At 38.2% G+C, this 26,732-nt stretch overlaps 1 protein-coding gene across 2 annotated transcripts in view; it reads left to right on the top strand.

Moving 5' to 3' along the window:
* Positions 1 to 26,732, top strand: part of LOC126458033 (uncharacterized) — a 99,589-nt gene that overhangs the window by 37,388 nt on the left and 35,469 nt on the right. For both annotated transcript variants that reach the window (XM_050094824.1, XM_050094823.1), the window contains exons 6-8: positions 430 to 558; positions 670 to 818; positions 25,999 to 26,173. In XM_050094824.1, the coding sequence (XP_049950781.1) occupies positions 430 to 558; positions 670 to 818; positions 25,999 to 26,173 (453 nt within the window). The remainder of the gene's footprint in view (positions 1 to 429; positions 559 to 669; positions 819 to 25,998; positions 26,174 to 26,732) is intronic.

The raw sequence follows: 26,732 nt of genomic DNA, 5'->3' as shown, positions 1-26,732 counted from the left end.
ATGGAGAAAATGTTTGCTGTTCCATGTCAACAATGATTAAAACAATAATACATACATATCCAATATTTTCATGACAGAATTTTTAACATTACTGAATTTTCTTAAAATCTATAAATGAGAAAGATACTGAAGAGAACCTCATGTTCTTATAAAAGATGGGAAAACAAATATTTTAGTTTTATTTTACATTTTAATTCTAAATCCCAGAAAATAAAGATAAAAAGGATTTTTTTTTACTTTACACAGGAAAGTGAATTCTTTGAAACCACTGTATTAAAAATTGTTATACCATATTCCATTTAAATTATTATTTTGTAAGATGAAAAATTATTTCAGTACATATACAACATGACTTAGGAATAGTTAATAAATAATTCTCAATTTCCAAACCTGGTAAGCAGGTTTTTCATAAAATGAGATCATTTCTAGGGCTTGATCAAGACTGGAGACATTTTGGATGAGTTAAATGGAGTGCATGTCACAAACTCGACAAGGAAAAAGCTTGCTAGTATAATGAGAAAGAGCACAGCTAAACCAATCACTGTCAGAATTATCAAAGTAAGTGTGCTCTCAACATGTAACTAGTCATTACTTTTGAATCACCAGGATTTGTAGCTGTACTTCTATATTATGTCTTACTGTATGAATTGTTTTGCTTTCAATTTGTAGGCTTTCCTACATGAACCTGACATAATATATCCTCCAATTCTCACCTTGCTACTTCAGGCCCATCTTGATCCAAATGAGTTGGTACGGCTACATAAGGAAAATGCATTAGGTCAGTCCTTGACAAAACAAGTTTCGCAAGATGCTCCAAGGTAGGGAAATAAATTTTCAATCTTACAAAATCCATTTTCTTAAGTATTGTGGATATGTCTTCTCCTGTACAGTTTTTTGAAGTGTAAGCAAAAAGTGAGAAATTGGAATTGAAGTGTTACATGCATAAAAACATGATGTAATGATAAATTCATATTTCAAAACACTGCCAATTAATTAACAGTAAGATAACATAAAATAATATTGTCATACATCTTACTCCAACAATCCAACCATAACTCAAAAGTGAATTCTTCACCAGATACCTTTTTCTTATAAAGTAGCAAGGCTTTCGAGGAGGGTAAGGAGGCTTTTGAGTTGTCACTCTTTCTGCAGTTTAAGTGAACTTATCCACAAAGACAAATAACACAACCATTCACAGCCATGTTGACACTCAAATTAAATGCCAATTACATAACAGAATGAAAAGGCAAAAATGCTTAATGTTGCTGTGTAATTTTGAAACTGTGAGGAAAAATGTTTAGTATGATTTATTTTGAGGCAGTAACAGTTTTCTAGTCTTTGGTGTGATGAATTTTCAATGCAAAAGGGATGTTATTGTAAACACTGAAGCCACAGTGATGTGTGGAAACTGATATACCCTTACAGTGATTTTTGAGATGACCGTGATACAAGGGGAAAAAATATCAATCAGTGTATGCAATATTCTACTCTTATCAGTTACTAGATTCAGATATATTATCATAACACTAAAAGTGATGTATAACATTTAAAAGGAGAGCTTGAGCTGTTGTATTGGAGACTTCTTTGCTTGGAGCCAAAACAAAACTAGCTATTAGGAGTGATGTCAAACCCCAGAACCGGAAATGAGAAATCTAGTTGCCATGGAAAAACCAAGAAATGAAGCTATCGCCAAAAAACTTCAATTATGAGCTAAAATAAATCTAAATAACATGGTTAAAAAAATAACCGAGAAATGCAGTTCGTGATGCAGAACTTGATGAGACGATGTGCAGGAGTTCCCTGAACATCATATAAAATCCTGATATGAATTTTAAAATTTTCTCACTGACTTGAATTTTCAAACACAATACACCCATAAACTGATCATGAATCATTTCCTTGTTGCTGGTATGCAAACACAATGTAAGGAAAACAGAGGTATTTTCCTCACTGTAGAACAAGCCAAATGTTATAACTTTCCTAATTCCAGTTACGTTGGTGATTGTAAAAGTCATAAAACAAATTTGATGTGCCGGATTCAGTACCTCCTGTTAATGGATATAAATTAAAGAGAATATACAGGAATTGCTTACCCGGAAATTATGGCATACTAGATTAACTGTATTACCTCATTCTCGCACTGAGAATAATAAAAAGAAATGAGGAAAAGAAGAAGAAGAGGGGAAAAAAAGGAACACCAACTGCTGTTTACTTGGTCAGTTTTCAGAACAGGTCTTTAATGCCTATAAACAGTTTATCCTCTGTAATGAGATTTTCACTTTGCAGCGGAGTGTGTGCTGATATGAAACTTCCTGGCAGATTAAATCCGTGTGCCGGACCGAGACTCGAACTCGGGACCTTTTCGTTTCGCGGGCAACTGCTCTATCAACTGAGCTACCCAAGCACGACTCACACCCCGTCCTCACAGCTTTACCGTATTTACTCGAATCTAAGCCGCACTCGAATCTAAGCCGCACCTGAAAAATAAGACTCGAAATAAAGGAAAAAAAAAATAATTCCTGAATCTAAGCCACACCTGAAATTTGAGACTCGGAATTCAAGGGGAGAGAAAAGTTTTAGGCCGCACCTCCAAATCGAAACAAAGTTGGTCCATTGTAATATGAGACACAATTTAGGTCGAATGAAAGACGATACAGCTACAGTAGTTTGGTTCGAGTCATAAGCTTAGCAATTAAGCTTTACCAGGTAGCCATTGTTATGCGTCAGGCGCCCAGACCGTACTTATACGGGTACCCTCACGGCCATGGTACCCTTCCTTTTTCACGTGCATCGTCTGGTTTGAATCGATTGCTTATTTTGCTTTGATCTGATAAGTGCCGTTTTCTTTGTTATAGGTGTTTACGTCACTCTAAGCTGAAAATGCATTACTGTACTGTGTCATGCATTGTTTGTCGCATTTTGATAGTGCGTGTTTACGGCCTGTCGCCGCTCGCGGCATGACTTGCTTTTGTGCTACCGCCGCTTAAAAAAAAAAGAGGAATCGTCTCATTAGCGAAACAATGGCAAGCGACTGCTATTTGTTGTTACTTACACTGCTGCTTTATTTGATAATGATCAACAAGAACCAAATAATAGACTGCGTATGATAGAACATGTTCTGAACGAGAGTTTAGCGAAAATTTTTCTCCGTTTGAAAATCTTTGCGGCCGCTTCTTTAGTACATCAAATTCTGCATAGAAATTTGTCATCTTACATTTAAAATCTAGTCAGTTGCCGTGCTTCATTTCTGACTGTATCACTATTCGACATAAGAATAATACGAATATAAACAAGACACGATACGTATATTCTTCCGCGTTTGCTGTTGTCTCACTCTAGTTTCATAGTTTATTAGGCAGACAGGATTTAAATGAGATAGCAGCAAACACGAAAGAATACATGGCAAAATGTTTATATTCGTATTATTCTTATGGTGAAGAGAATACTGCATGTGATTCACATTTCATCAGGTTCCTATTAGCAACCATCTCTTCTCACAGGTAGGAAAAAACTCGGAACATAAGGGTTGGCCATATTGACAAACATCCCTAACAGTCTTGCCAGTCGGATTTTCATAATACATTGAAGTTCTGCTACATTCTAAGATGAACAATACGGAATTTGTATTTACTTCGTTGGATAATGTATGAAAATGCAGTGGTCGAAACTCGAGGCGGAGAAAAAAAAAGCACGTCTTCTACCTTTTTTTTAAATTTATTTACTGATGCAGAGGTTTTGGCGCAAGTATTTATTTTTGTGCCCACAAAGCATGCCTGTGTAGCGCTACATATATTCGACGGCAGAAGTTAGTTGTGGCGGCACCTACCCACATTTTTCAGAACTTCCGCTTGCTTTGCACTCGACTCTAAGCCGCAGGCGGTTTTTTGGATTACAAAAACTGGAAAAAAGAGTGCGGCTTGGATTCGAGTAAATACGGTATCTTTGTGCCTACAAAGCATGCCTGTGTAGCACTACATATATTTGATGGCAGAAGTTAGTTGTGGCGGCACCTACCAACATTTTTAAGAACTTCCGTTTGCTTTGCACTCGATTCTAAGCCGCAGGCGGTTTTTGGATTACAAAAACCGGAAAAAAAGTGCAGCTTAGATTCGAGTAAATACGGTACTTCCGCCAGTACCTCGTCTCCTACCTTCCAAACTTTACAGAAGCTCTCCTGCGAACCTCTGTTTTTCAGGAGTTAAAACTTGAAGGATAGATCTCTTTCCAAAGTAAGGGGACTGGGAGATACTGCATGAACTCTTTGCCTACCACCATCTGGGATTTTTAATGTTATATGTACTTTATTTGTACTACTAAACTATTATTATTGTTCATGTATGTACTGACTGACTATGTCCACGACTGTAAAAGTTATTATGGACAAATAAACCATTATTATTATTATTATTATTATTATTATTATTATTATCTTTGAAGGAATCAGTACTTTGATTTTGAGATGTGAGTGAAGTAATATCTAGTGGCACATGCAAGAATGAGAAAGGAATTGACACTTTAAGTGCTGATATTTTGTCAGAAACTTGAGATACAACTGTTGAACCATCATTTTGTGAGAAGCGAGACACATCGTATTTATTGGAAAGTGTAGAAATTGAGCACAAGAACGAGAGAATTGAAGAATAATTTCAGAAGTGGATGTCATTTTTAAGTATTGCACCAAATACGAAGAGGAAAATGTTACAGAACTGAAAGAAAATGTTGAGTTGTTGGGGATAATAACAGGTTATGTTGCTTATGGAGTTAAATGTAAACACCCAGAGTTGTTATGCGTAAGGTATAACCGAACTGAACATATAATTTTTCAGGAAAGAACTGGTCTCAAACAATCATGGAAAACCTTCAGTGATGTCAACTTGTGACAAAGCAAGGTGGGATATTTTTACTTCCCCTCTAGTTTTGCCATCTGCCTCCTTGAATTCGTTTTTTCATTTCTGACTAATTACCATTAACATACATAAGTATATTCTGCATTTTCATGAAAGAGAAAGGTTGGCCCTCGTTTTAAAGAATATAGCACCAGATTTAATTTTGTGTTTAGTTTTATGTATGCAATTGATTTTCTAATTTATTTTGACTATTCCTAGTTAGTATCTTCTGTTATAGGGTGAAATCAGTAATTGTTTCACAACTTAAATCCTATTATTGACTTATAAACAAATATAAATTGTGTACTAATTATAAACATGAGGAGGAACAACTAATAGTATTCTTAAAGGATCTATTTGGCTCTATTTGAAAACATGTTAGCAAATTTAGTTAATTCCAAAGTAATTAACAGTTTTGTCAAAAGTATTGGTTGCATAACAGTATCTGTTAATTTCATCATTTAAACAAATAATTTGGCCTAACTCTTGTAGTAGAAGGAACTGTTAAAAAGACAGAATTTTTCGATGTGTTTAGTTAATTTAATGAGTTAAGTTTTAATTGTAATTTCTGTAAATTAAACTTTGAACAATGTTTAGTTTCAGTGCCTATTATCATGCTGATATATAAAGGCCCAATTTTTTGTCCTGAGTGAGTCAGTCCATGGCCAAGTTTCAGACAAGAAACCTGTGTTGGTTAGGACAGCACAAATGCATTAGCACTTAACTGTGAAATAAGTGTAACACAATTATGTCATGTGTTAAAACAATGTCAGTGTCTGTTCCTCATGTACATTTTTATTCTTCAAGAACTGTGAACTGAGTGCTTAGGCTTTTACTGCTTGTAGGTGTTAAACAGTAAACTGTTGTAGCAATATGTGGATGTTTGCCTGCAACCTATTAATGAGGCTTATCAAAAGTTAAACAATAGTTAACTGGCCATATAACTGTGTAATAATGGGGTGGTTGTGAACAGTGAAAGTAAATAATTGTGAAATGCAACTGTGCACCTGTTGGCTACATCATTTAAAGTTGTCAGTGTTGAAATTTCACCCTCCATTTTTCAGCCAGTATCACAATGCAGTATGTCGACACCGAGGACAATCAATGATGAAATAAAGCAGGCGAATGTCACAAACTGAATGGTTTATGGAATTCATTTTGAAAATGGAAAGACGATTTCAACTATTCCACAGTAATTTCATTGATAGCAACACAAAAGCTTTTGTAGGACTAAATGACATTATGGATGTGTAACATCCTTGAATGGAGAACTTAGCTGTCATGTGTTTTGTAAGGACCCACACTTTCATCACAATGAAAGCTATCAGTGAGAAAGAAAATGCCAAATAACTGAACTGAGATTGAATAAAGACTAAATGTGAGAAAATGAAGAAAGTTGCAACATAATTTTTCACAATAAAAAATAGAAAACCTTTTAACATAGTTAAAATTTGGATGCCCCAAAGGAAAACCTGATTTATATTATGAATATAAATATAACATATGTAACATTAAAATATTATTGTTTTGAGTTTAGAATGTCATAGGGATTTATTCGTGCTGTGGGCCTATGTGCTCTAAGGCTGTGAGACCCTTTTCCTCCAGTGAGAAAGTAGTGCCATCTGAGATGATGAAAGAGTTTGATGTCCTACAGAGACTACACAGAAATATTTCACCAACCATACAAAAAATAATAGAGATAAGTTTTAGAAAAAAATCTGTTGTATAATTGCCCGACAAGAAATGTGAAGTACTCAGAAGTGGAAGAGGCAATGAAATGAAAATTCATGGGTTGAGAGGATGTGTGATGGTATTTCAGTGATTACAAAACTGAGTCAAATTTACAAAGAACTTGGCAGTATGATCCCATTTTCAATATGATGTCACGTCCCCTTTGTCCTAAATGCAGGCACTGATTTGGTTGGTAAGGGTCCGATAAAGCCACTGTATCCTCTCCAGGGGCAGTATGGCTCACAACTATTGTAAATGGTCCTTGATATTCCTGTCTCTGGGACAGAGTTGACATCCATGTTGGACCTGTGCCTGCTCTATCAAGAACAGATCTTGGGATCTCGCTGGCTACAGGAATACCTCACCATCATGTAGACAGTTACAGAGGCATGTTTCATATGTGGACGACGATTATCCTGTTGAAAAATGGCACCACGATAGTTTCACATGAGAGCTAACACTTGAGGACACAGGATGCCCATTATATACTGATGTGCTGTCAGAGTTCCCACAGTCACTGCCAGCTATGAGCTGAAGTCATACCCAGTAGTTCCCTACTCTATGGCACCAGGAATAACACCACTGTGTCTTGCCAGAACATTGTAAGAACGGGACCTCTCCCCATGTCACTGCCATACTCACCGATGATGATCATCCAGGGTAGTGGAGAACTGCGATCCATCACTGAACACAATGTAACACTATTCATCAGCAGTCCGTGCTTCCCAGTCCTGGCACCACTCCAGATGCAGCCATTTGTGTTGTGGTGTTAACGGCAGCCTATGTATGGATGGTAACTCCTTAGTCCAGCTGCTGAAAGTGCCTGACGAATGATGTTGGATGAGAGAATGCTGCAGGGAGTCCATTACTTGTTCGTATATGGCAGGTGAAGATGTGAAAGGGTTACTACGTGCTTGGTGCAGAGTTTGGCTATTCTCCCTTGTGGTGGTTAGATGTGGTTGACTGGGACCTTGACAGTGAGTATGCCTGGCCTCAAGATTCCCATGCAGTCACATCTGAATACCCCACAAACCTGGATATTGCACAGTTCAAGCAGATGGTCAAATTGAGACCTAGAATGAGGCCCCTTTCAAATGCTGATAGTGTTTTGTTACATGAGTGCACAACATCTCCATGTCCTTAACAGTGATCACTCAACATCTGACACTGTTCACGCCCCTTGTATATCGTATCAGTCCTCATAACAACTCTAAACATGAATGACATTAATGCAGTTAGGTGGCCACCCTACCTTTCACAGATGATTGAAACTCTAAATCACTTACATACCTCCTGACCGTATGTACTTCTACAAAAGTACATTGACATCCAGCCGTGTCTTCTGGCTACTTCTCATTTTCACATGTAGTGTATGTACTAAACAAACATTAATATAGATCAAAATTTTATAAATTATTATTATTATCTCTGAAAAATATGCGCAACAAGAAAGACTACAAAAAGGATTAGTACAAAGCCTCCATAGTCAAAAATGATTATCTTTAAATGCCAAAATTAGACATTACAAAACAGTAACTAAATCATCAGTGTTATATGCCAGCAAAACCTTGCCACTAAACAGGAAAACTGATACTAAAGAAAGAAGAAAGAAAAATAATTAGGAAAATTTTGGGACCAAGATGGGCTAAGAATGGATATAGACTACAGAAAACGTCCAAAATTGAAGAATATTGTAATATAGGGACAGACATAAGGAAAAGACGCCTCAAATTATATGGCCACATAATGAGGCTTCCCGAACACAGACAAAAAAAAAAAAAAAAATACATAGATTCCCTTGCTAATGAAGGAGAATGGATCCAAAGTGTTAAAAAAGACTTGAAATTAGCCAAAATCACCAAAGAGGAAAAAGGCACAAGGAACAATTTTAGAATAAAAGTTGAAAAATGGGAGCTTAAATCAAAGAGAAAAGCCCGAAGAACCAGAACAAAATGGAGTGAAGAAAGAAGAACTAAATTCTCACAAACAATGAAAAACTGGTGGGCAAATAAAAAGAACCAGAAGAACAAGAAGAATGGACAATGAAACATCTTTACTTAGTATCTTCCACTCTGTGAGCTTTGTGGCTAATAATAATAATAATAATAATAATAATAATAATAAATAGGAATAATAATAATAATAAATAGGAATAGATAATACAAATATTAAAGAAGAACTAAAAGAAAAATATAGACAAAGACGAACAAAAATACTGAAAACAGAATTGACAGCAAGAAACAAGACAAAAGCTATAAATACTTATGCTATACCAATATTGACCTACTCGTTTGGAGTAGTGAAATGGAGTAACACAGACCTAGAAGCACTCAATACACTTACACCATCACAATGCCACAAATATAGAATACATCACATACATTCAGCAACAGAAAGATTCACATTAATCAGAAAGGAAGGAGGAAGGGGATTTATCGACATAAAAAACCTACATTATGGACAGGTAGACAATTTAAGAAAATTCTTTCTAGAACGAGCAGAAACTAGCAAAATACACAAAGCAATCACTCATATAAATACATCGGCTACACCACTGCAATTTCATAACCACTTCTACAACCCTTTAGATCACATAACATCAACAGATACGAAGAAAGTAAATTGGAAAAAGAAAACACTTCATGGCAAGCACCCGTATCATCTAACACAGCCACACATCGATCAAGACGCATCCAACATATGGCTAAGAAAAGGAAATATATACAGCGAGACGGAAGGATTCATGATTGCAATACAGGATCAAACAATAAACACTAGATATTACAGCAAGCATATTATTAAAGATCCCAATACCACAACAGATAAATGCAGACTTTGCAAACAACAAATAGAAACAGTAGACCACATCTCAAGCGGATGTACAATACTAGCAAATACAGAATATCCCTGAAGACATGACACTGTAGCAAAAATAATACATCAACAGCTTGCCTTACAACATAAACTTATAAAACAACATGTTCCCACATACAAGTATGCACCACAAAATGTACTGGAGAACGATGAATACAAATTATACTGGAACAGAACCATATAACAGATAAAACAACACCACATAACAAACCTGACATCATACTCACCAATAAAAAGAAGAAATTAACACAACTAATCAAAATATCCATACCCAATACAACAAATATACAAAAGAAAACAGGAGAAAAAATTGAAAAATACATCCAACTGGATGAGGAAGTCAAGGACATGTGGCATCAGGATAAAGTTGGCATTATACCAATTATACTATCAACTACAGGAGTCATACCACACAATATCCACCAGTACATCAGCGCAATACAGCTACATCCAAACTTATATATACAACTACAGAAATCTGTAATTATTGATACATGTTCAATTACCCGAAAGTTCCTAAATGCAATGTAACATATACCGTACAATTAAAAGGAAGTCACGCTTGATCAAGGTCCGCGTCACTTTCCATTTTTGGACAGACATAATGTCTGAGAAAATAAAGAATAATAATAATATACTTTAATATCAAAAATCCCAATGACATTCATGATAATTGTATAGGAGTGAAACACATTGTACACACTATACCTGTAAATTTCTATGTGGTGTGAAATATGAGAGGGTCAGTGGTGACATCACCACCATAGCACACCTGTGTGTGATATCTGCCATGTATTCTAATAATTGTGATGTGACCCTTTTCCACTTAGAGAAGAAAGTGTCAAAAGGCCATGTTTGCTATATATTGAATTGCCATCATGAACTGTTGAAGTTACATACCAATTAGGTTTCATGGTATATTGTGAAGACACTACAAGTCACAGATGGAACTACTATATAATGCGTTCATGGTACAATTCAGTGATGCACCTGTCCTTTTTGATATTTCCAGTAGCTTTTTTTCATAGCCCAAAGTACACTGCTATACCACATTTCATGCCTAGTTCAACAAATGCTGCATTACCAACATTTATGCTAAACTAATAGGCCTGGAACAAAGTGAATGTGTCCTGGGATATTAAAAAGGATTGAATGCCAGAGTAACAAATGATTGGGGATGTTTTTTGATTGATATCCTCTGTTAGGTCACATTACTATGACCATATGACAAGTGTGGTATATGCATAGCATATCCCATCCCCCCCCCCCCCCCCCCCCCATGAAGCATGGACCTTGCCATTGGTGGGGAGGCTTGCGTGCCTCAACGATACAGATAGCTGTACTGTAGGTGTAACCACAACGGAGGGGTATCTGTTGAGAGGCCAGACAAACGTGAGGTTCCTGAAGAGGGGCAGCAGCCTTTTCAGTAGTTGCAGGGGCAACAGTCTGGATGACTGACTGATCTGGCCTTGTAACACTAACCAAATTGACCTCGCTGTTCTGGTACTGCGAACGGCTGAAAGCAAGGGGAAACTGCAGCCATAATTTTTCCCAAGGGCATGCAGCTTCACTGTATGATTAAATGATGAAGGTGTCCTCTTGGGTAAAATATTAATAGTCCTCCATTAGGATCTCCGGGCGGGGACTACTCAAGAGGACATTGTTATCAGGAGAAAGAAAACTGGTGTTCTACGGATCGGAGCGTGGAATGTCAGATCCCTTAATCAGGCAGGTAGGTTGGAAAATTTAAAAAGGGAAATGGATAGGTTAAAGTTAGATATATTGGGAATTAGTGAATTTCGGTGGCAGGAGGAACAAGACTTTTGGTCAGGTGATTACAGGGTTGTAAATACAAAATCAAATAGGGGTAATGCAGGAGTAGGTTTAATAATGAACAAAAAAATAGAAGTGCGGGTAAGCTACCACAAACAGCATAGTGAACGCATAATTGTGGCCAAGATAGAATGAAGCCTACGCCTACTACAGTAGTACAAGTTTATATGCCAACTAGCTCTGCAGATGATGAAGAACTAGATGAAATGTATGAAGAGATAAAATAAATTATTCAGGTAATGAAGGGAGACGAAAATATAATTGTCATGGGTGACTGGAACTCGACAGTAGGAAAAGGATGAGAAGAAAACGTAGTAGGTGAATATGGATTGGGGCTAAGAAATGAAAGAGGCAGCTGCCTGGTAGAATTTTGCACAGAGCATAACTTAATCGTAGCTAACAATTCGTTCAAGAATCATGTAAGAAGGTTGTATACATGGAAGAACACTGGAGATAGTAGAAGATTTCAGATAGATTATATAATGGTAAGACAGAGATTAAGGAACCAGGTTTTAAATTGTAAGACATTTTCAGGGGCAGGTGTGGACTCTGGCGACAATCTAAGGGTTATGAACTGTAGATTAAAACCGAAGAAACTGCAAAACGTGGGAATTTAAGGAGATGGGACCTGGATAAACTGAAAGAACCAGAGGTTGTACAGAGTTTCAGGGAGAGCATAAGGGAACAATTGACAGGAATGGGGGAAAGAAATACAGTAGAAGAAGAATGGGAAGGTTTGAGGGATGAAGGCAGCAGAGGATGAAATAGGTAAAAAGACGAGGGCTAGTAGAAACCCTTGGGTAACAGAAGAGATACTGAATTTAATTGATGAAAGGAGAAAATATAAAAATGCAGTTAATGAAGCAGGCAAAAAGGAATACAAATGTCTCAAAAATGATATCGACAGGAAGTGCAGAATGGCTAAGCAGGGATGGCTAGAGGACAAATGTAAGGATGTAGAGGCTTATCTCACTATGGGTAGGATAGTTACTGCCTACAGGAATATTAAAGGGACCTTTGGGGAAAGGAGAACCACTTGCATGAATATCAAGAGCTTTAATGGAAGCCCAGTTCTAAGCAAAGAAGGGAAAGCAGAAAGGTGGAAGGAATATATAGAGGGTCTATACAAGGGCGACGTTCTTGAGGTCAATATTATGGAAATGGAAGAGGATGTAGATGAAGATGAAATGAGAGATACGATATTGCATGAATAGTTTGACAGAGCACTGAAAGACCCGAGTCGAAAAAAGGCCCCAGGAGTAGACAACATTCCATTAGAACTACTGACAGCCTTGGGAGAGTCAGTCCTGACAAAACTCTACCATCTGGTGAGCAAGATGCATGAGACAGGCGTAATACCTTCAGACTTCAAGGAGAATATAATAATTGCAATCCCAAAGAGAGCAGTTGTTGACAGATGTGAAAATTACCGAACTATCAATTTAATAAGTCTCAGCTGCAAAATACTTACACGAATTCTTTACAGACGAATGGAAAAACTGGTAGAAGCAGACCTCGGGGAATATCAGTTTGAATTCCGTAGAAATGTTGGAACACGTGAGGCAATACTGACCCTACGACTTATCGTAGAAGAAAGATTAAGGAAAGGCAAACCTACATTTCTAGCATTTGTAGACTTAGAGAAAGCTTTTGACAATGTTGATTGGAATACTCTCTTTCAAATTCTGATGGTGTCAGGGGTAAAATACAGAGAGCAAAAGGCTATTTACAATTTTTACAGAAATAGATGGCAGTTATAAGAGTCGACGGACATGAAAGAGAAGCAGTGGTTGGGAAGGGAGTGAGACAGGGTTGTAGCCTATCCCCAATGTTATTCAATCTGTATATTGAGCAAGCAATAAAGGAAACAAAAGAAAAGTTCGGAGTAGGTATTAAAATCCATGGAGAAGAAATAAAAACTTTGAGGTTCGCTGATGACATTGTAATTCTGTCAGAGACAGCAAAGGACTTGGAAGAGCAGTTGAATGGAATGGACAGTGTCTTGAAAGGAGGGTATAAGATGAACATGAACAAAAGCAAAATGAGGATAATGGAATGTAGTTGAATTAAGTCGGGTGATGCTGAGGGAATTAGATTAGGAAATGAGACACTTAAAGTAGTAAAGGAGTTTTGCTGTTTGGGGGACAAAATAACTGATGATGGTCGAGGTAGAGAGGATATAAAATGTAGACCGGCAATGTTGAGGAAAGCGTTTCTGAAGAAGAGAAATGTGTTAACATCGAGTATAGATTTAAATGTCAGGAAGTCGTTTCTGAAAGTATTTGTATGGAGTGTAGCCATGTATGGAAGTGAAACGTGGACAATAAATAGTTTAGACAAGAAGAGAATAGAAGCTTTCGAAATGTGGTGCTACAGAAGAATGCTGAAGATAGGATGCATAGATCACATAACTAATGAGGAGATATTGACTAGAATTGGGGAGAAGAGGAGTTTGTGGCACAACTTGGCTAGAAGAAGGGATCGGTTGGTGGGACATGTTCTGAGACATCGAGGGATCACCAATTTAGTGTTGGAAGGCAGCGTGGAGGGTAAAAATCATAGAGGGAGACCAAGAGATGAATACACTAAGCAGATTCAGAAGGATGTAGGCTGCAGTAGGTACTGGGAGATGAAGAAGTTTGCACAGGATAGAGTAGCATGGAGAGCTGCATCAAACCAGTCTCAGGACTGAAGACCACAACAACAACAACATCTCATCCTGTACATCTCATTATATGCGCTAGCAAAACAGTAAGGGAAGGTGGGTGGAGGGGGAGATAATGCTCACTGCATTTGTCACATTCTATAAGCCACATGTTCCTCTGGGTTATGCACCTTAGGAAATTTGGACAGAGTGGTCTGTGAACGGATGCAATGAATTCAGAATTGCCAGACTGAGGGACTGTTAATGCCACTAGTCTTCTACAACCTCAAAATTAAGGCATGTTTTGGTGCCTCCCACAAATCAACCAATCAACTAATTTGTGGCCCAATGGTGGAAAGTTATCCTTAAAAGTGAACAAGGATATTGGTTTAGTTGCCTTGATGATATGACTAATGCAAATATCTATAAAAATCATCAACCTCAAGGTGTTCTGTGTGCCAGTGAGCTCGATGGCTGTTCATGCAGAACATCTTTAACAGGTAACATCTAAGCTACTGGTCAGACTTCAATTCTGTTAGACTTGTGCAGTGGGGCTCACTCTTGATTGGCCTTTATTTCCCCAAGTGGCTCCTACTGTATCACACAAAGACACAACCAACAGCTCAAGTGGTTGGTTGGGCAGTGTTCAGATCCAACATACAAGAAAGATCCTTGGAAAATAATGCTCACATAACTAAAAGTTAAAATAAATGTTATGAAAGATAAGAAAAGTTAGCTCATTTGGAAAGATTTCACAATCTCATTTAGGTAAAGCTCTGCAGTGTTCAGCTGGAATGCTTACATCCATGAGTAATCTCAGGAGCAAGACTATATATCTGGGGTTCTCTACTTCTCACTCTGATACAAAATGCAAAAAATGTTCAGTATTACCATATTCTAACAGAACTGTACAACACACTGAATTTCAGCTAGGATGTTTTTCCTGAAGAGATTTGTTGGGCATGTACACTCTTTGACATAAAACCTGGCCACCTCTAAGACAGTCTGAGTAATTCATGTAAGTGGTCGATAAAACTGGCCACCCCTCAGATTCTTAGTCCAGCCATCTGCACAACCAGGTGACACTGTGGGATGTGAAAATATTGTCTTCTATTCGAGCTGTTACAATGCTATACCTGATTGTGATCCAGCGGAAAATGTCACACAGTGTAGATACACAGTCAAGAGTTTCCTCTTGGCACTGGCTGTCATCCATCCGGGCGAATGCAGGATGTTGCACCTTGGACGCATTTCTCCTCTCACATTGGTAAGCATTGAATTGATTTTTTTTCCCCACAAAATAACTTCAATAAACCGAGCATACACAATACAGTTACATAACATGTACAGGTCAAGGTAGGTTTCTGTGACTGTATTTAACACTTGTCATTTTGTAATTTGTTTTGCAGTTAAGAGGTGGATTTTTTTACCCTTGAATCTAAAAGTTGCAAGTGGTAAAAGCAAACATTTGTGACATATTGTTCACCTCGGGCTTAGTAGAAGGATGAAGGCAGTGGAGGCTACTTCTTCCTACTTAATTTTTGGTTTTTTTTTTAATACATAGTTTTAGTCACACTGAGTAATTTATTAACTGGGTTTCTTTATGCATTGATAGCAACTGTCTCATTTCCATACTACTTGAGTAAATCACAGAACAGCCTTTCACCAGAGACTGTTTTGAAACTCAAAGCGCATAATATTTTACTAATTTAGGTTTGCTTGAGTTGTAGATATTAAAATAGACTTCTGTCGCAAGGTTATCGAGGTAATTGTAATCCATTTGTATTAGTAAAGTGCATATTTTAGTAGCGTTTTTCCTTTAGTTTATTGAACACAACAGTAAACTTATGAGAGAAATTATTCATCTACAATATATCCTTTAACATTATCTAAAACAATATGGTGATGCACACATAGTTTTGTGATTCCACAACTGTAAGAGCCTGTTTGTTTGGAGTTAAAGAGGTTGTCAAACCAGGTTTTAGGTACAGTTTTGTCCAGAAAGGAATTTTCCTTGTGGTTGTTTGGTCAGGAACAGGAAAAGGTAAACATTTAAGGGCACAGGATCAGAAGAATAAGTACGTGAAGGATGACTTCCTAAACATACTTCTCAATGGTTTTGTTACTAAAGTAAGTAGAGGGTGTTGTTATGTGGCAGCAACACTTGATGCAGTTTTGTTGGTCGTTTCTGTTACATTGCGACAGAAACGTGTCTCAGTTGTGGGCAGCAACAGCAGTTCCAATGTATGTATCCCTGGGGAGGAGTTGTAGTGCAGAGCACCCTTTTTGTGCAAGAAGGTGCAAAATACATGTGTTATTTGTTCACATTGCACTTTACTTGAGGAGATGTTTTTTGTTTTCAGATGTTAATTTCTTGTTAAGAAGTTAACATAAAGGCATGGTAACTTGTCACCAGTAACAATATTACATAGGAATTTTCAGTGGGTGAACTGACGATGTTCAAACAAAAATCCAGTAATAGTTACTCCTTTGATTTTTGTTTTGCTGTGAATTAGAGCATGTTGTTGTTGCGGTCTTCAGTCTTGAGACTGGTTTGATGCAGCCCTCCATGCTACTCTATCCTATGCAAGCTTCTTCATCTCCCAGTACCTACTGCAGCCTACATCCTTCTGAATCTGCTTAGTGTGTTCATCTCTTGGTCTCCCTCTACGATTTTTACCCTCCACGCTGCCCTCCAATGCTAAATTGGTGATGCCTCGATGCCTCAGAACATGTCCCACCAACCAATCCCTTCTTCTAGCCAAGTTGTGCCACAAACTCCTCTTCTCCCCAATTCTAGTCAATACCTCCTCATTAGTTATGTGATCTACCCATCTAATCTTCAGCATTCTTCTGTAGCACCACATTTCGAAAGCTTCTATTCTCTTCTTGTCTAAGCTATTTATCGTCCACGTTTCACTTCCATACATGGCTACACTCCATACAAATACTTTCAGAAACGACTTCCTGACATTTAAATCTATACTCAATGTTAACAAATTTTTCTTCTTTAGAAACGCTTTCCTCGACATTGCCAGTCTACATTTTATATCCTCTCTACTTCGACCATCATCAGTTATTTTGCTCCCCAAATAGCAAAACTCCTTTACTACTTTAAGTGTCTCATTTCCTAATCTAATTCCCTCAGCATCACCCGACTTAATTCGACTACATTCCATTATCCTCATTTTGCTTTTGTTCATGTTCATCTTATACCCTCCTTTCAAGACGCTATCCATTCCATTCAACTACTCTTCCAAGTCCTTAGGTGTCTCTGACAGAATTACTATGTCATCGGCGAACCTCAAAGTTTTTATTTCTTCTCCATGGATTTTAATACCTACTCCGAACTTTTCTTTTGTTTCCTTTATTGCTTGCTCAATATACAGATTGAATAACATCGGGGATAAGCTACAACCCTGTCTCACTCCCTTCCCAACCACTGCTTCCCTTTCATGTCCGTCGACTCTTATAACTGCCATCTTTTTTCTGTACAAATTGTAAATAGCCTTTCGCTGCCTGTGTTTTACCCCTGCCACCATCAGAATTTGAAAGAGAGTATTCCAGTCAACATTGTCAAAACCTTTCTCTAAGTCTACAAATGCTAGAAATGCAGGTTTGCCTTTCCTTAATCTTTGTTCTACGGTAAGTCGTAGGGTCGTAGGGTCAGTATTGCCTCACGTGTTCCAACATTTCTACGGAATCCAAAATGACATTCCCCGAGGTCGGCTTCTACCAGTTTTTTCTATTTGTCTGTAGAGAATTTGCGGTAGCATTTTGCAGCTGTGACTTATTAAACTGATAGTTTGGTAATTTTCACATCTGTCAACAACTGCTTTCTTTGGGATTGGAATTATTATATTCTTCTTGAAGTCTGAGGGAATTTCGCCTGTCTCATACATCTTGCTCACCAGATGGTAGAGTTTTGTCAGGACTGGCTCTCCCAAGGCTGTCAGTAGTTCTAATGGAATGTTGTCTACTCCCGGGGCCTTGTTTTGACTTAGGTCTCTCAGTGCTCTGTCAAACTCTTTACGCAGTATCGTATCTCCCATTTCATCTTCATCTACTTCCGCTTCCATTTCCATAATATTGTCCTCAAGAACGTCGCCCTTGTATAGACCCTCTATATACTCCTTCCACCTTTCTGCTTTCCCTTCTTTGCTTAGAACTGGGTTTCCATCTGAGTTCTTGATATTCTTGCAAGTGGTACACTTTTCTCCAAAGGTCTCTTTAATTTTCCTGTAGGCAGTATCTATTTTACCCCTCGTGAGATAAGCCTCTACATCCTTACATTTGTCCTCTAGCCATCCCTGCTTAGCCATTCTGCACTTCCTGTCGATCTCATTTTTGAGACGTTTGTATTCCTTTTTGGCTGCTGCACTTACTGCATTTTTGTATTTTCTCCTTTCATCAATTAAATTCAGTATCTCTTCTGTTACCCAAGGATTTCTACTAGCGCTCGTCTTTTTCCCTACTTGATCCTCTGCTGCCTTCACTATTTCATTCCTCAAAGCTATCCATTCTTCTTCTACTGTATTTCTTTCCCCCATTCCTGTCAATTGTTCCATTATGCTCTCCATGAAACTCTCTACAACCTCTGGTTCTCTCAGTTTATTCAGGTCCCATCTCCTTAAATTCCCACCTTTTAGCAGTTTCTTCAGTTTTAACCTTCAGTTCATAACTAATAGATTGTGTTCAGAGTCCACATCTGCCCCTGGAAATATCTTACAATTTAAAATCTGGTTCCTAAATCTCTGTCTTACAATTATGTAATCTATCTGAAATCTTCTAGTATCTCCAGTGTTCTTCCATGTATACAACCTTCTTTCATGATTCTTGAACGAATTGTTAGCTATGATTAAGTTATGCTCTGTGCAAAATTCTACCAGGCAGCTTCCTCTTTCATTTCTTAGCCCCAATCCATATTCACCTACTACGTTTTCTTCTCATCCTTTTCCTACTGTCGAGTTCCAGTCACCCATGACAATTATATTTTCGTCTCCCTTCATTACCTGAATAATTTATTTTATCTCGTCATACATTTCATCTAGTTCTGCATCATCTGCAGAGCTAGTTGGCATATAAACTTGTACTACTGTAGTAGGCGTAGGCTTCATTCTATCTTGGCCACAATTATGCGTTCACTATGCTGTTTGTAGTAGCTTACCCGCACTTCTATTTTTTTGTTCATTATTAAACCTACTCCTGCATTACCCCTATTTGATTTTGTATTTATAACCCTGTAATCACCTGACCGAAAGTCTTGTTCCTCCTGCCACCGAAATTCACTAATTCCCAATATATCTAACTTTAACCTATCCATTTCCCTTTTTAAATTTTCCAACCTACCTGCCTGATTAAGGGATCTGACATTCCACGCTCCGATCCGTACAACGCCAGTTTTATTTTCTCCTGATAACAACATCCTCTTGAGTAGTCCCCGCCCGGAGATCCGAATGGGGGACTATTTTACCTCCGGAATATTTTACCCAAGAGGACGCCATCATCATTTAATCATACAGTAAAGCTGCATGCCCTCGGGAAAAATTACGGCTGTAGTTTCCCCTTACTTTCAGGCATTCGCAGTACTACAGCAGCAAGGCCAATTTGGTTAGTGTTACAGGGTCAGATCAGTCAGTCATCCAGACTGTTGCCCCTGCAACTACTGAAAAGACTGCTGCCCCTCTTCAGGAACCACACGTTTGTCTGGCCTCTCAACAGATACCCCTCCGTTGTGGTTGCACCTACGGTACGGCTATCTGTATCGTTGAGGCACGCAAGCCTCCCCATCAACGGCAAGGTCCATGGTTCATGAGCATGCAGTACTCTTATGCTTGACTTCTGAACCTTGGCTGTTGATTGCAAGTGTCACATGAAGGTTAAATGACAGCAGTTCAACAAAAATCAAGACTTCCTGAAGTGGAGAATCAGTCATTCCAGAATGATCTTCCCTGAAACAAGAAAGTCCTTTTCTGACATGATTTTTGTGATAGCAGTCACCCCACGCACAAAACAAATGTTTCGAGCTGTCTCTGCTAACTTCACCCACAAAGCGAACAATATGTTGCAGATGTTAGCTTTTTCCACTTGCAACTTTATTCTGTAACATTAAAACAATATTCATAACATTCAAGTTTACAAAATCCAATTCTTAACTTGCAAAGGAAATACCAGAACTTCAGATAAGAAGATGACAGCTGATAAATACACTCAGAGCAATATACACATGTTATACAGAGTGTTACCAAAAGGTATGGCCAAACTTTCAGGAAACATTCCTCGCACACAAAGAAAAAAAAATGTTATGTGGACATGTGTCCGGAAATGCTTACTTTCCATGTTAGAGCTCATTTTATTACTTCTCTTCAAATCACATTCATCATGGAATGGAAACACACAGCAACAGAACGTACCAGCGTGACTTCAAATACTTTGTTACAGGAAATGTTCAAAATGTCTTCCGTTAGTGAGGATACATGCATCCACCCTCCGTCACATGGAATCCCTGTTGCGCTGATGCAGCCCTGGTGAATGGAGTACTGTATCACAGCCGTCCACAATACGAGCACGAAGAGTCTCTACATTTGGTACCGGGGCTGCGCAGACAAGAGCTTTCAAATGCCCCCATAAATGAAAGTCAAGAGGGTTGAGGTCACGAGAGCATGGAGGCCATGGAATTGGTCCACCTCTACCAATCCATCGGTCACCGAATCTGTTGTTGAGAAGCGTACGAACACTTCGACTGAAATGTGCAGGATCTCCATCGTGCATTGAACCACATGTTGTGTCGTACTTGTAAAGGCACATGTTCTAGCAGCACAGGTAGAGTATCCCGTATGAAATCATGATAACGTGCTCCATTGAGCGTAGGTGGAAGAACATGGGGCCCAATCAAGACATCATCAACAATGCCTGCCCAAACGTTCACAGAAAATCTGTGTTGATGATGAGATTGCACCGAAGTCAACATTACCTTCCTTCAATTGGGCCAACTATCGGTGAATCGAGGAAGTACAGTACATTCTGACAAAACTAAAATGAGCTCTAACATGGAAATTAAGCATTTCCGGACACATGTCCACATAACATCTTATCTTTATTTGTGTGTGAGGAATGTTTCCTGAAAGCTTGGCCATACCTTTTTGTAACACCCTGTATAACTATATGGTGTTCACTCAGTTTATTGAAGTTACTTCGCATGGAAAATCAAATTGCAATAAGTAATAATTTTATGCTTACTGTTGTGAGAGCAGAAACATGTCCAAGGTGTGCCACTCACATTCATCAGGTCGAATGGCTGCCAGTGGCAAACAGCCAGTGCTGATTGGCTAGTGGCCACTGTAAAGTGCAGGAACTCTTGAACATAAATAGCCTTCAGCTCTTTCATGGAAGATTTTGCTATTAATTGTGGATTAGAAAGTGAAGCAAATTCTCTTTGAGGTTATATCAGACTGAGACCTTTAACAGCCAGCCAAAATGCAGTTGAAAAATTAAGGACTGAGTGAACTTAAACCATGATGTTTGCAGCTAGACCATGGGAAAATACAACATTGTAACAGCTCAAGCGGAAGATAACACTTCAACCAGACACTTCTGCATCACACAGTGTTGCCAGATCATGCAAATGACCAGATTCAGAATCCTGATAGGCAGAGATTCATTGATCACATATGCGAATGAGCTGGACATAATCTTTGTGGCAGCTGGTCAGCGGTTAGGTTTTATGTCTAAGAATTTACTTCTGTGGGACTCGCCCTGATAGCCATACACATTAAAGTACCTCTTCTGGGACAGAGAGATGCATCGGCTCCAGATCAAACAACAAGGGTTGGTGTGCTGGGCAGCATGAATATGATTTTTAGGTGGTTTCCAACATCCCACTTAGTGAATACCAGGCTGGTACCCAAGTCTTTGTGTCAATTGCATGATTTGCAGATATTTGTAAAAAGTGTCGCTTGTTTACACACGAAGGACCCTTCACGCAGCAGATAGTTGGGGTACACGTATTCCGTCTGGGGGGCAGACAGCAAGGACAATGCCCAATCCGTACATAACCATGCTGACCCAGCACCAATGTGGAATAGTGTATTTCTAGGGACTAAAGTAAAAGTGGGAAGAAGGATGTGTAAAATTGTTTCATTTTGTGTACTCAGTTGTAGAGTAACTACGTCTCGCAGACACGTGGATGAATAACATAAGCAGATGTCAGTATTTGAGAGAGGGCATGCGGTTGGGCTCAAAGAAACCAGTTGGAGTAATCGGCAAATTGCGATGTGACTGTGCAATGATGTTGGAAGGAATGGGTAAATCATGGCCGAACACAGCATGGTTTAATTTTCTTTGCATTTAGAAAATGAATCACAGATCTGATTTCACATGCAGCGGCACTTTCAATTATGGCTGACATTATAAAGAAGCACTACAAAGCACACATCAGCAGCAGCGATCTGAAAATGGTATACACGTCTTCTCCTTGAGTCAGAGTAACTGCTGCGCATGCTTGGAACTGCGGTTGTACCGCTGCCGCAGATAGAAATAGAAACGGAACATAACTTAGTCGATGACCCTTGTATCTTGTTGAAATTATATATGACTGTTCCAGAAATAAATGATTTTTAAAGATTAAAATATTCCGTTCTTATTACTACTGATCATGTGTAGCAGTTACGTCACTAGTTTGTAAAGCTAGTTTCATGGTTTAAGTGATGTTACTGTTGCACGTTGCCACCAGTACTAAGAATGGAATATTTGAAGAGTTTCATAGGTTATTGCAGTTGTGGAGTACACAGTTGAATACCTTTTCCTGACTGAAATTGTTAGTCTTTAATAAAAATAAAAAAGTATAGCTGTATATTATATGCTACAATTTTTAACTTTTATCAGACCTGTCCAGCATCAACTGTATAAAAAAGTAGAGAGTATTTCAGCAGTCACTGGTCTCCATCACCACTGAAATGTTCTTTCCAAAATCACTGGGTGTGCTACAGATACTATAGTCACCCACTTTCGTGATGTGTCCTGTCAAGCACAGTACAGTGGACTTAACCATTTGTAAGCTAGCTGTCAATGTTTGTGTCCATTTAGGAGCCAGAGCGGTTCCAGAAGTACCTGTCCCAGTTCAGTTATGATAAACCCAAATACAGTATTGGAAAGGAAATTCCAAGTAGCAGTTTATGGTGTAAAGGATTAATTTATATGATGACAAATTTAGGAGCTATTCACCTAGTCTTGTTTTTGAAATACATAATTAGTTAATTGATTAGACAATTAATATTTAATGAACAAACCTTGATACTGGGACCAGAAAGTTGTCAATGGATAATGCACATCACTTGCTATAGAATGGTGTAGAGATTAGTCATTAAATATGGTAATAAATAGCCGTTAGTGGAATAAAAATAATTTAAGGAGTAAAGGTAACATCTTGCTGAGCAGATGAGGTGCTGAATAGTCAACAGGCACATAAAGAAGAATGACAGCATTTCTAGCTTTTGGTTAGTTCTCCATCAGAGCTGTAGATTGCAGACACATGCAACTATGAAAATAATCAATTATTGGCAATATAGTGTAAATGGATAGAAAAAACAATCTCCTCACCAAGCAGCGGCAGGAGAACACCTGCACAGAAACTTTTAACTTTCACAAGCTTTTGGAGCCAGTGGCTTCTTCTTCTGGCAGAGGAGTTGAAGGGGAAGGAAGAGGAGTGATGGAAAAGGACTGGAGAAGTTTAGGAAAAGGGGTACAGTTCAGGAAAGGTACCCAGAATCCTGGGTCAGGGGAGACGTACTGGACTGGATGAGAAGGAAAGAGTCTTACCTTCCCACCACTTCCGGTAAGTTTCCCCTGACGCAGGATTCTGGGTACCTTTTCTGAACTGAAAGAGTCTTTCCTTCTCATCCCTTTGGTTCTGGATGACTTTTCTGAACTGTACCCCTTTCCCTTCAACTCTTCTGCCAGAAGAAGGAGCCACTGGCACTAAAAAATTGTAAAAGTTAAACATTTTGTGTGTGTGTGTGTGTGTGTGTGTGTGTGTGTGTGTGTGTGTGTGTGTGTGTGTGTTCCCCTGCCACTACTTGGTGAGTAGATATGTTATCTATCCATTGATATACGCACCTACAACTGTATAACTTCACTGTCCCAGCTGACTACATTGTGCTGTCACTGCAGTTTGACTGGTCTGAGAAACCCTGTGCCCAGTAAAGCTGCAGTACTGGCATAATGTAGTTAGCCAGAACAATGTAGCTGCTTAGTTGTATGTTAGTGTATGTGTATGCTGTAGCTCTGAAGAAGGAGTCATAGAAAAGCTACACTGGTAACAGAATCTGGTAAGATTAATAACTAGTTCTGTTAATACCTCTTTACATTTATAGATTTATATGTTTTTGACATAATTATTGAATCTGGAAGCTTTACATCGCAAATTATCTTAATAACTAGCAAATAGTGCACATTGTACAGTTTGTGAACTTAAAGTTTGCAGCAGTTGGGCTATCCTATATGGTTTTGTGTGCCCACTTTGAGACTTCTGGCATTTTTCTTTGGTGTTTTGAATTTAGAATTTGGATCTAGTGAAATTACTACAGACTTAGAAATTTACTTCTGGGTGTGATCATTGTGAATGTTAACTTGGAACTTGGAAGTTACTAATTTGAGTGTGAGGATATTAATGATGTGCCTTCATTGAGTCTTTCTTGTAGTTATTACATACTGTGTGTATTCAGTGCCCATCAAAGCAAACTGTGGTCGTGTTTTGTGGAAATAAACTGTGTTATTGAAGATTAATTCCACATTTGTTGCCCAGTCAGTTCTGACACCCTTTTGCATTTCTGTAATTGTGATTACAGCTTAGGTAGCTGCAGACATCAAATTTCAGGAATATGTTGTCGTGATGTATGGGCACACAGTAAGTGAGCAACAGCGAACCATAGTAATCATACATTGTTCCTCTGTCTTCTTGGCAAGTTGCGAGACAGTTGATTAATAGCAGGATGTGAAATAATAATTCATACTATAGGTCAACAAATTCTCAAAATAATGTATGGACTTTGGCATGTCCAGGAAGATACTCCACAAACTAAACACCCTGCAGCATTGTTGAAAAAATATAGGATGGTGGAGACAACATTATGGTGTAGGGGATGTTGTCTTAGCATACTGCTATCAATTTGTTAGGTACTTCTGACCCATTTTTTATGAATACATCCTTAGACATCTCATTCAGTTGCAAAAGTTGATTCTCTTCTCTGAGAAATTATGGGTCCTTTCAGCTCTGTAACCTGTCTTGGCACACAATTCTAGAAAATGACAGAAAGAGCAGAATTTAGACTTTGAAGTAATTCCCTGATCCCCCTACATCCTCTCCTCCTCACAATTCCGTGTTTCTCAATACCTTTGCAACTTCTCAGCACTGAGTTCAGTTACTTTCATCTTGCAAACAATGATGATTCTGGATTTTAGCAGATGGTTAACGCAGTATGTCATGGTAATGCAGAGCCTTATAGTTGAGAATTGAGAATGTGTAGTAGCTGATACTGCAGCAGATACACGGTGGCAGGGTTTTCTACAACATGATGCTAAATACCACAGCTAAAGAGTGCAGTGAGCTTATCTGACTGTGATCAATTAATTATTTGTATGACTTTAGGTCATAAATGTCTTAGTTGTTTGATTGTGTCATAAAGTTCATAAATAGCACTATTTGTTAAAAGAAAAAAAGGAAACATACACGTAAATTCATTAAACACACTCTCTTTTGAGAAGAGTATCACTCATATGAATCAAATTCAAAAGCATATATGCACAGAGGATTGCTGAAATAGTAAAACTACAAGAGTCTTAAATAAAAGCCCAAGATATTTTCTTCAGATATTCTGTGCTGCTGTCAGCCTTAATTCATCTGCTGCTACATCATTATTTGGGTAATATGTAATTATCATGTTGATCTTCCATGCTTGGGTTACTTTTGTAAATGTTGCTTTTATCTATAACAATTTCTAATGCATTTATTCTTATGATTTGTTGCTTTGACAGCCCTGGGATCCCTGTAATGTATGTGGGTGCTATTGAAACAGGGAGCAAAGGCGATGTAAAGCAGATAATGCCAGCAATTGCTCGCATCTTGAAAGAAAGAGACTGTATAAAGAAACTTGTGGTTATTGAAATACTAGAAATTGGCATTAGAGTTCTTGATGAAGCTTCTGGAATTGTAAGTAATGATTTTATTGTTGTAGCATATTGTGTTATTGATAAATTAATTCTTGTAGAAAATTATTAGAGAGAGATAAAGACAGATAAATTCTTTTACTTTGCGCTGTTATGAGTAGGAGAAGAGTGGGAACAGTGAGACAGCGGGAACAGTGAGACATTAGTTTTATCTCTAGAATTTTGGTTTCAGTTGTTATTACCTACTGTGAATGTGGTAACCATTATTATTTAGTCTATGGATTTCCATGTTTCATACTTGACATTCTTGTTGTGATTTCATTGTTGGTATATTTGTGCTCAGAGGTAAGAAAGGTATCTTTTTACCAAATTTACGTAGCTGGTTTCTGAGTAGACCATTGGTATTTTCAAATCATTTCATTAGTCACTCAAAACTATGGTTTTTCCAAGAGACATAAATCCCCTTCACTGAAATGTTGCTTTAAGCTGAATGTGTTTGGAGCCATTTTGAAAAAAGTTTGCAATTGGGAACAGTGAGACATGAATAATGAGGGTACAGTGAGAAATGTCCGACTGTTCCCAGTGCTTGTTTATGACAATGC

The sequence above is a fragment of the Schistocerca serialis genome, chromosome 2 (assembly GCF_023864345.2).
Source record: "Schistocerca serialis cubense isolate TAMUIC-IGC-003099 chromosome 2, iqSchSeri2.2, whole genome shotgun sequence".
Taxonomy (NCBI): domain Eukaryota; kingdom Metazoa; phylum Arthropoda; class Insecta; order Orthoptera; family Acrididae; genus Schistocerca; species Schistocerca serialis.
This window is presented reverse-complemented; position numbering and strand designations above follow the sequence as displayed.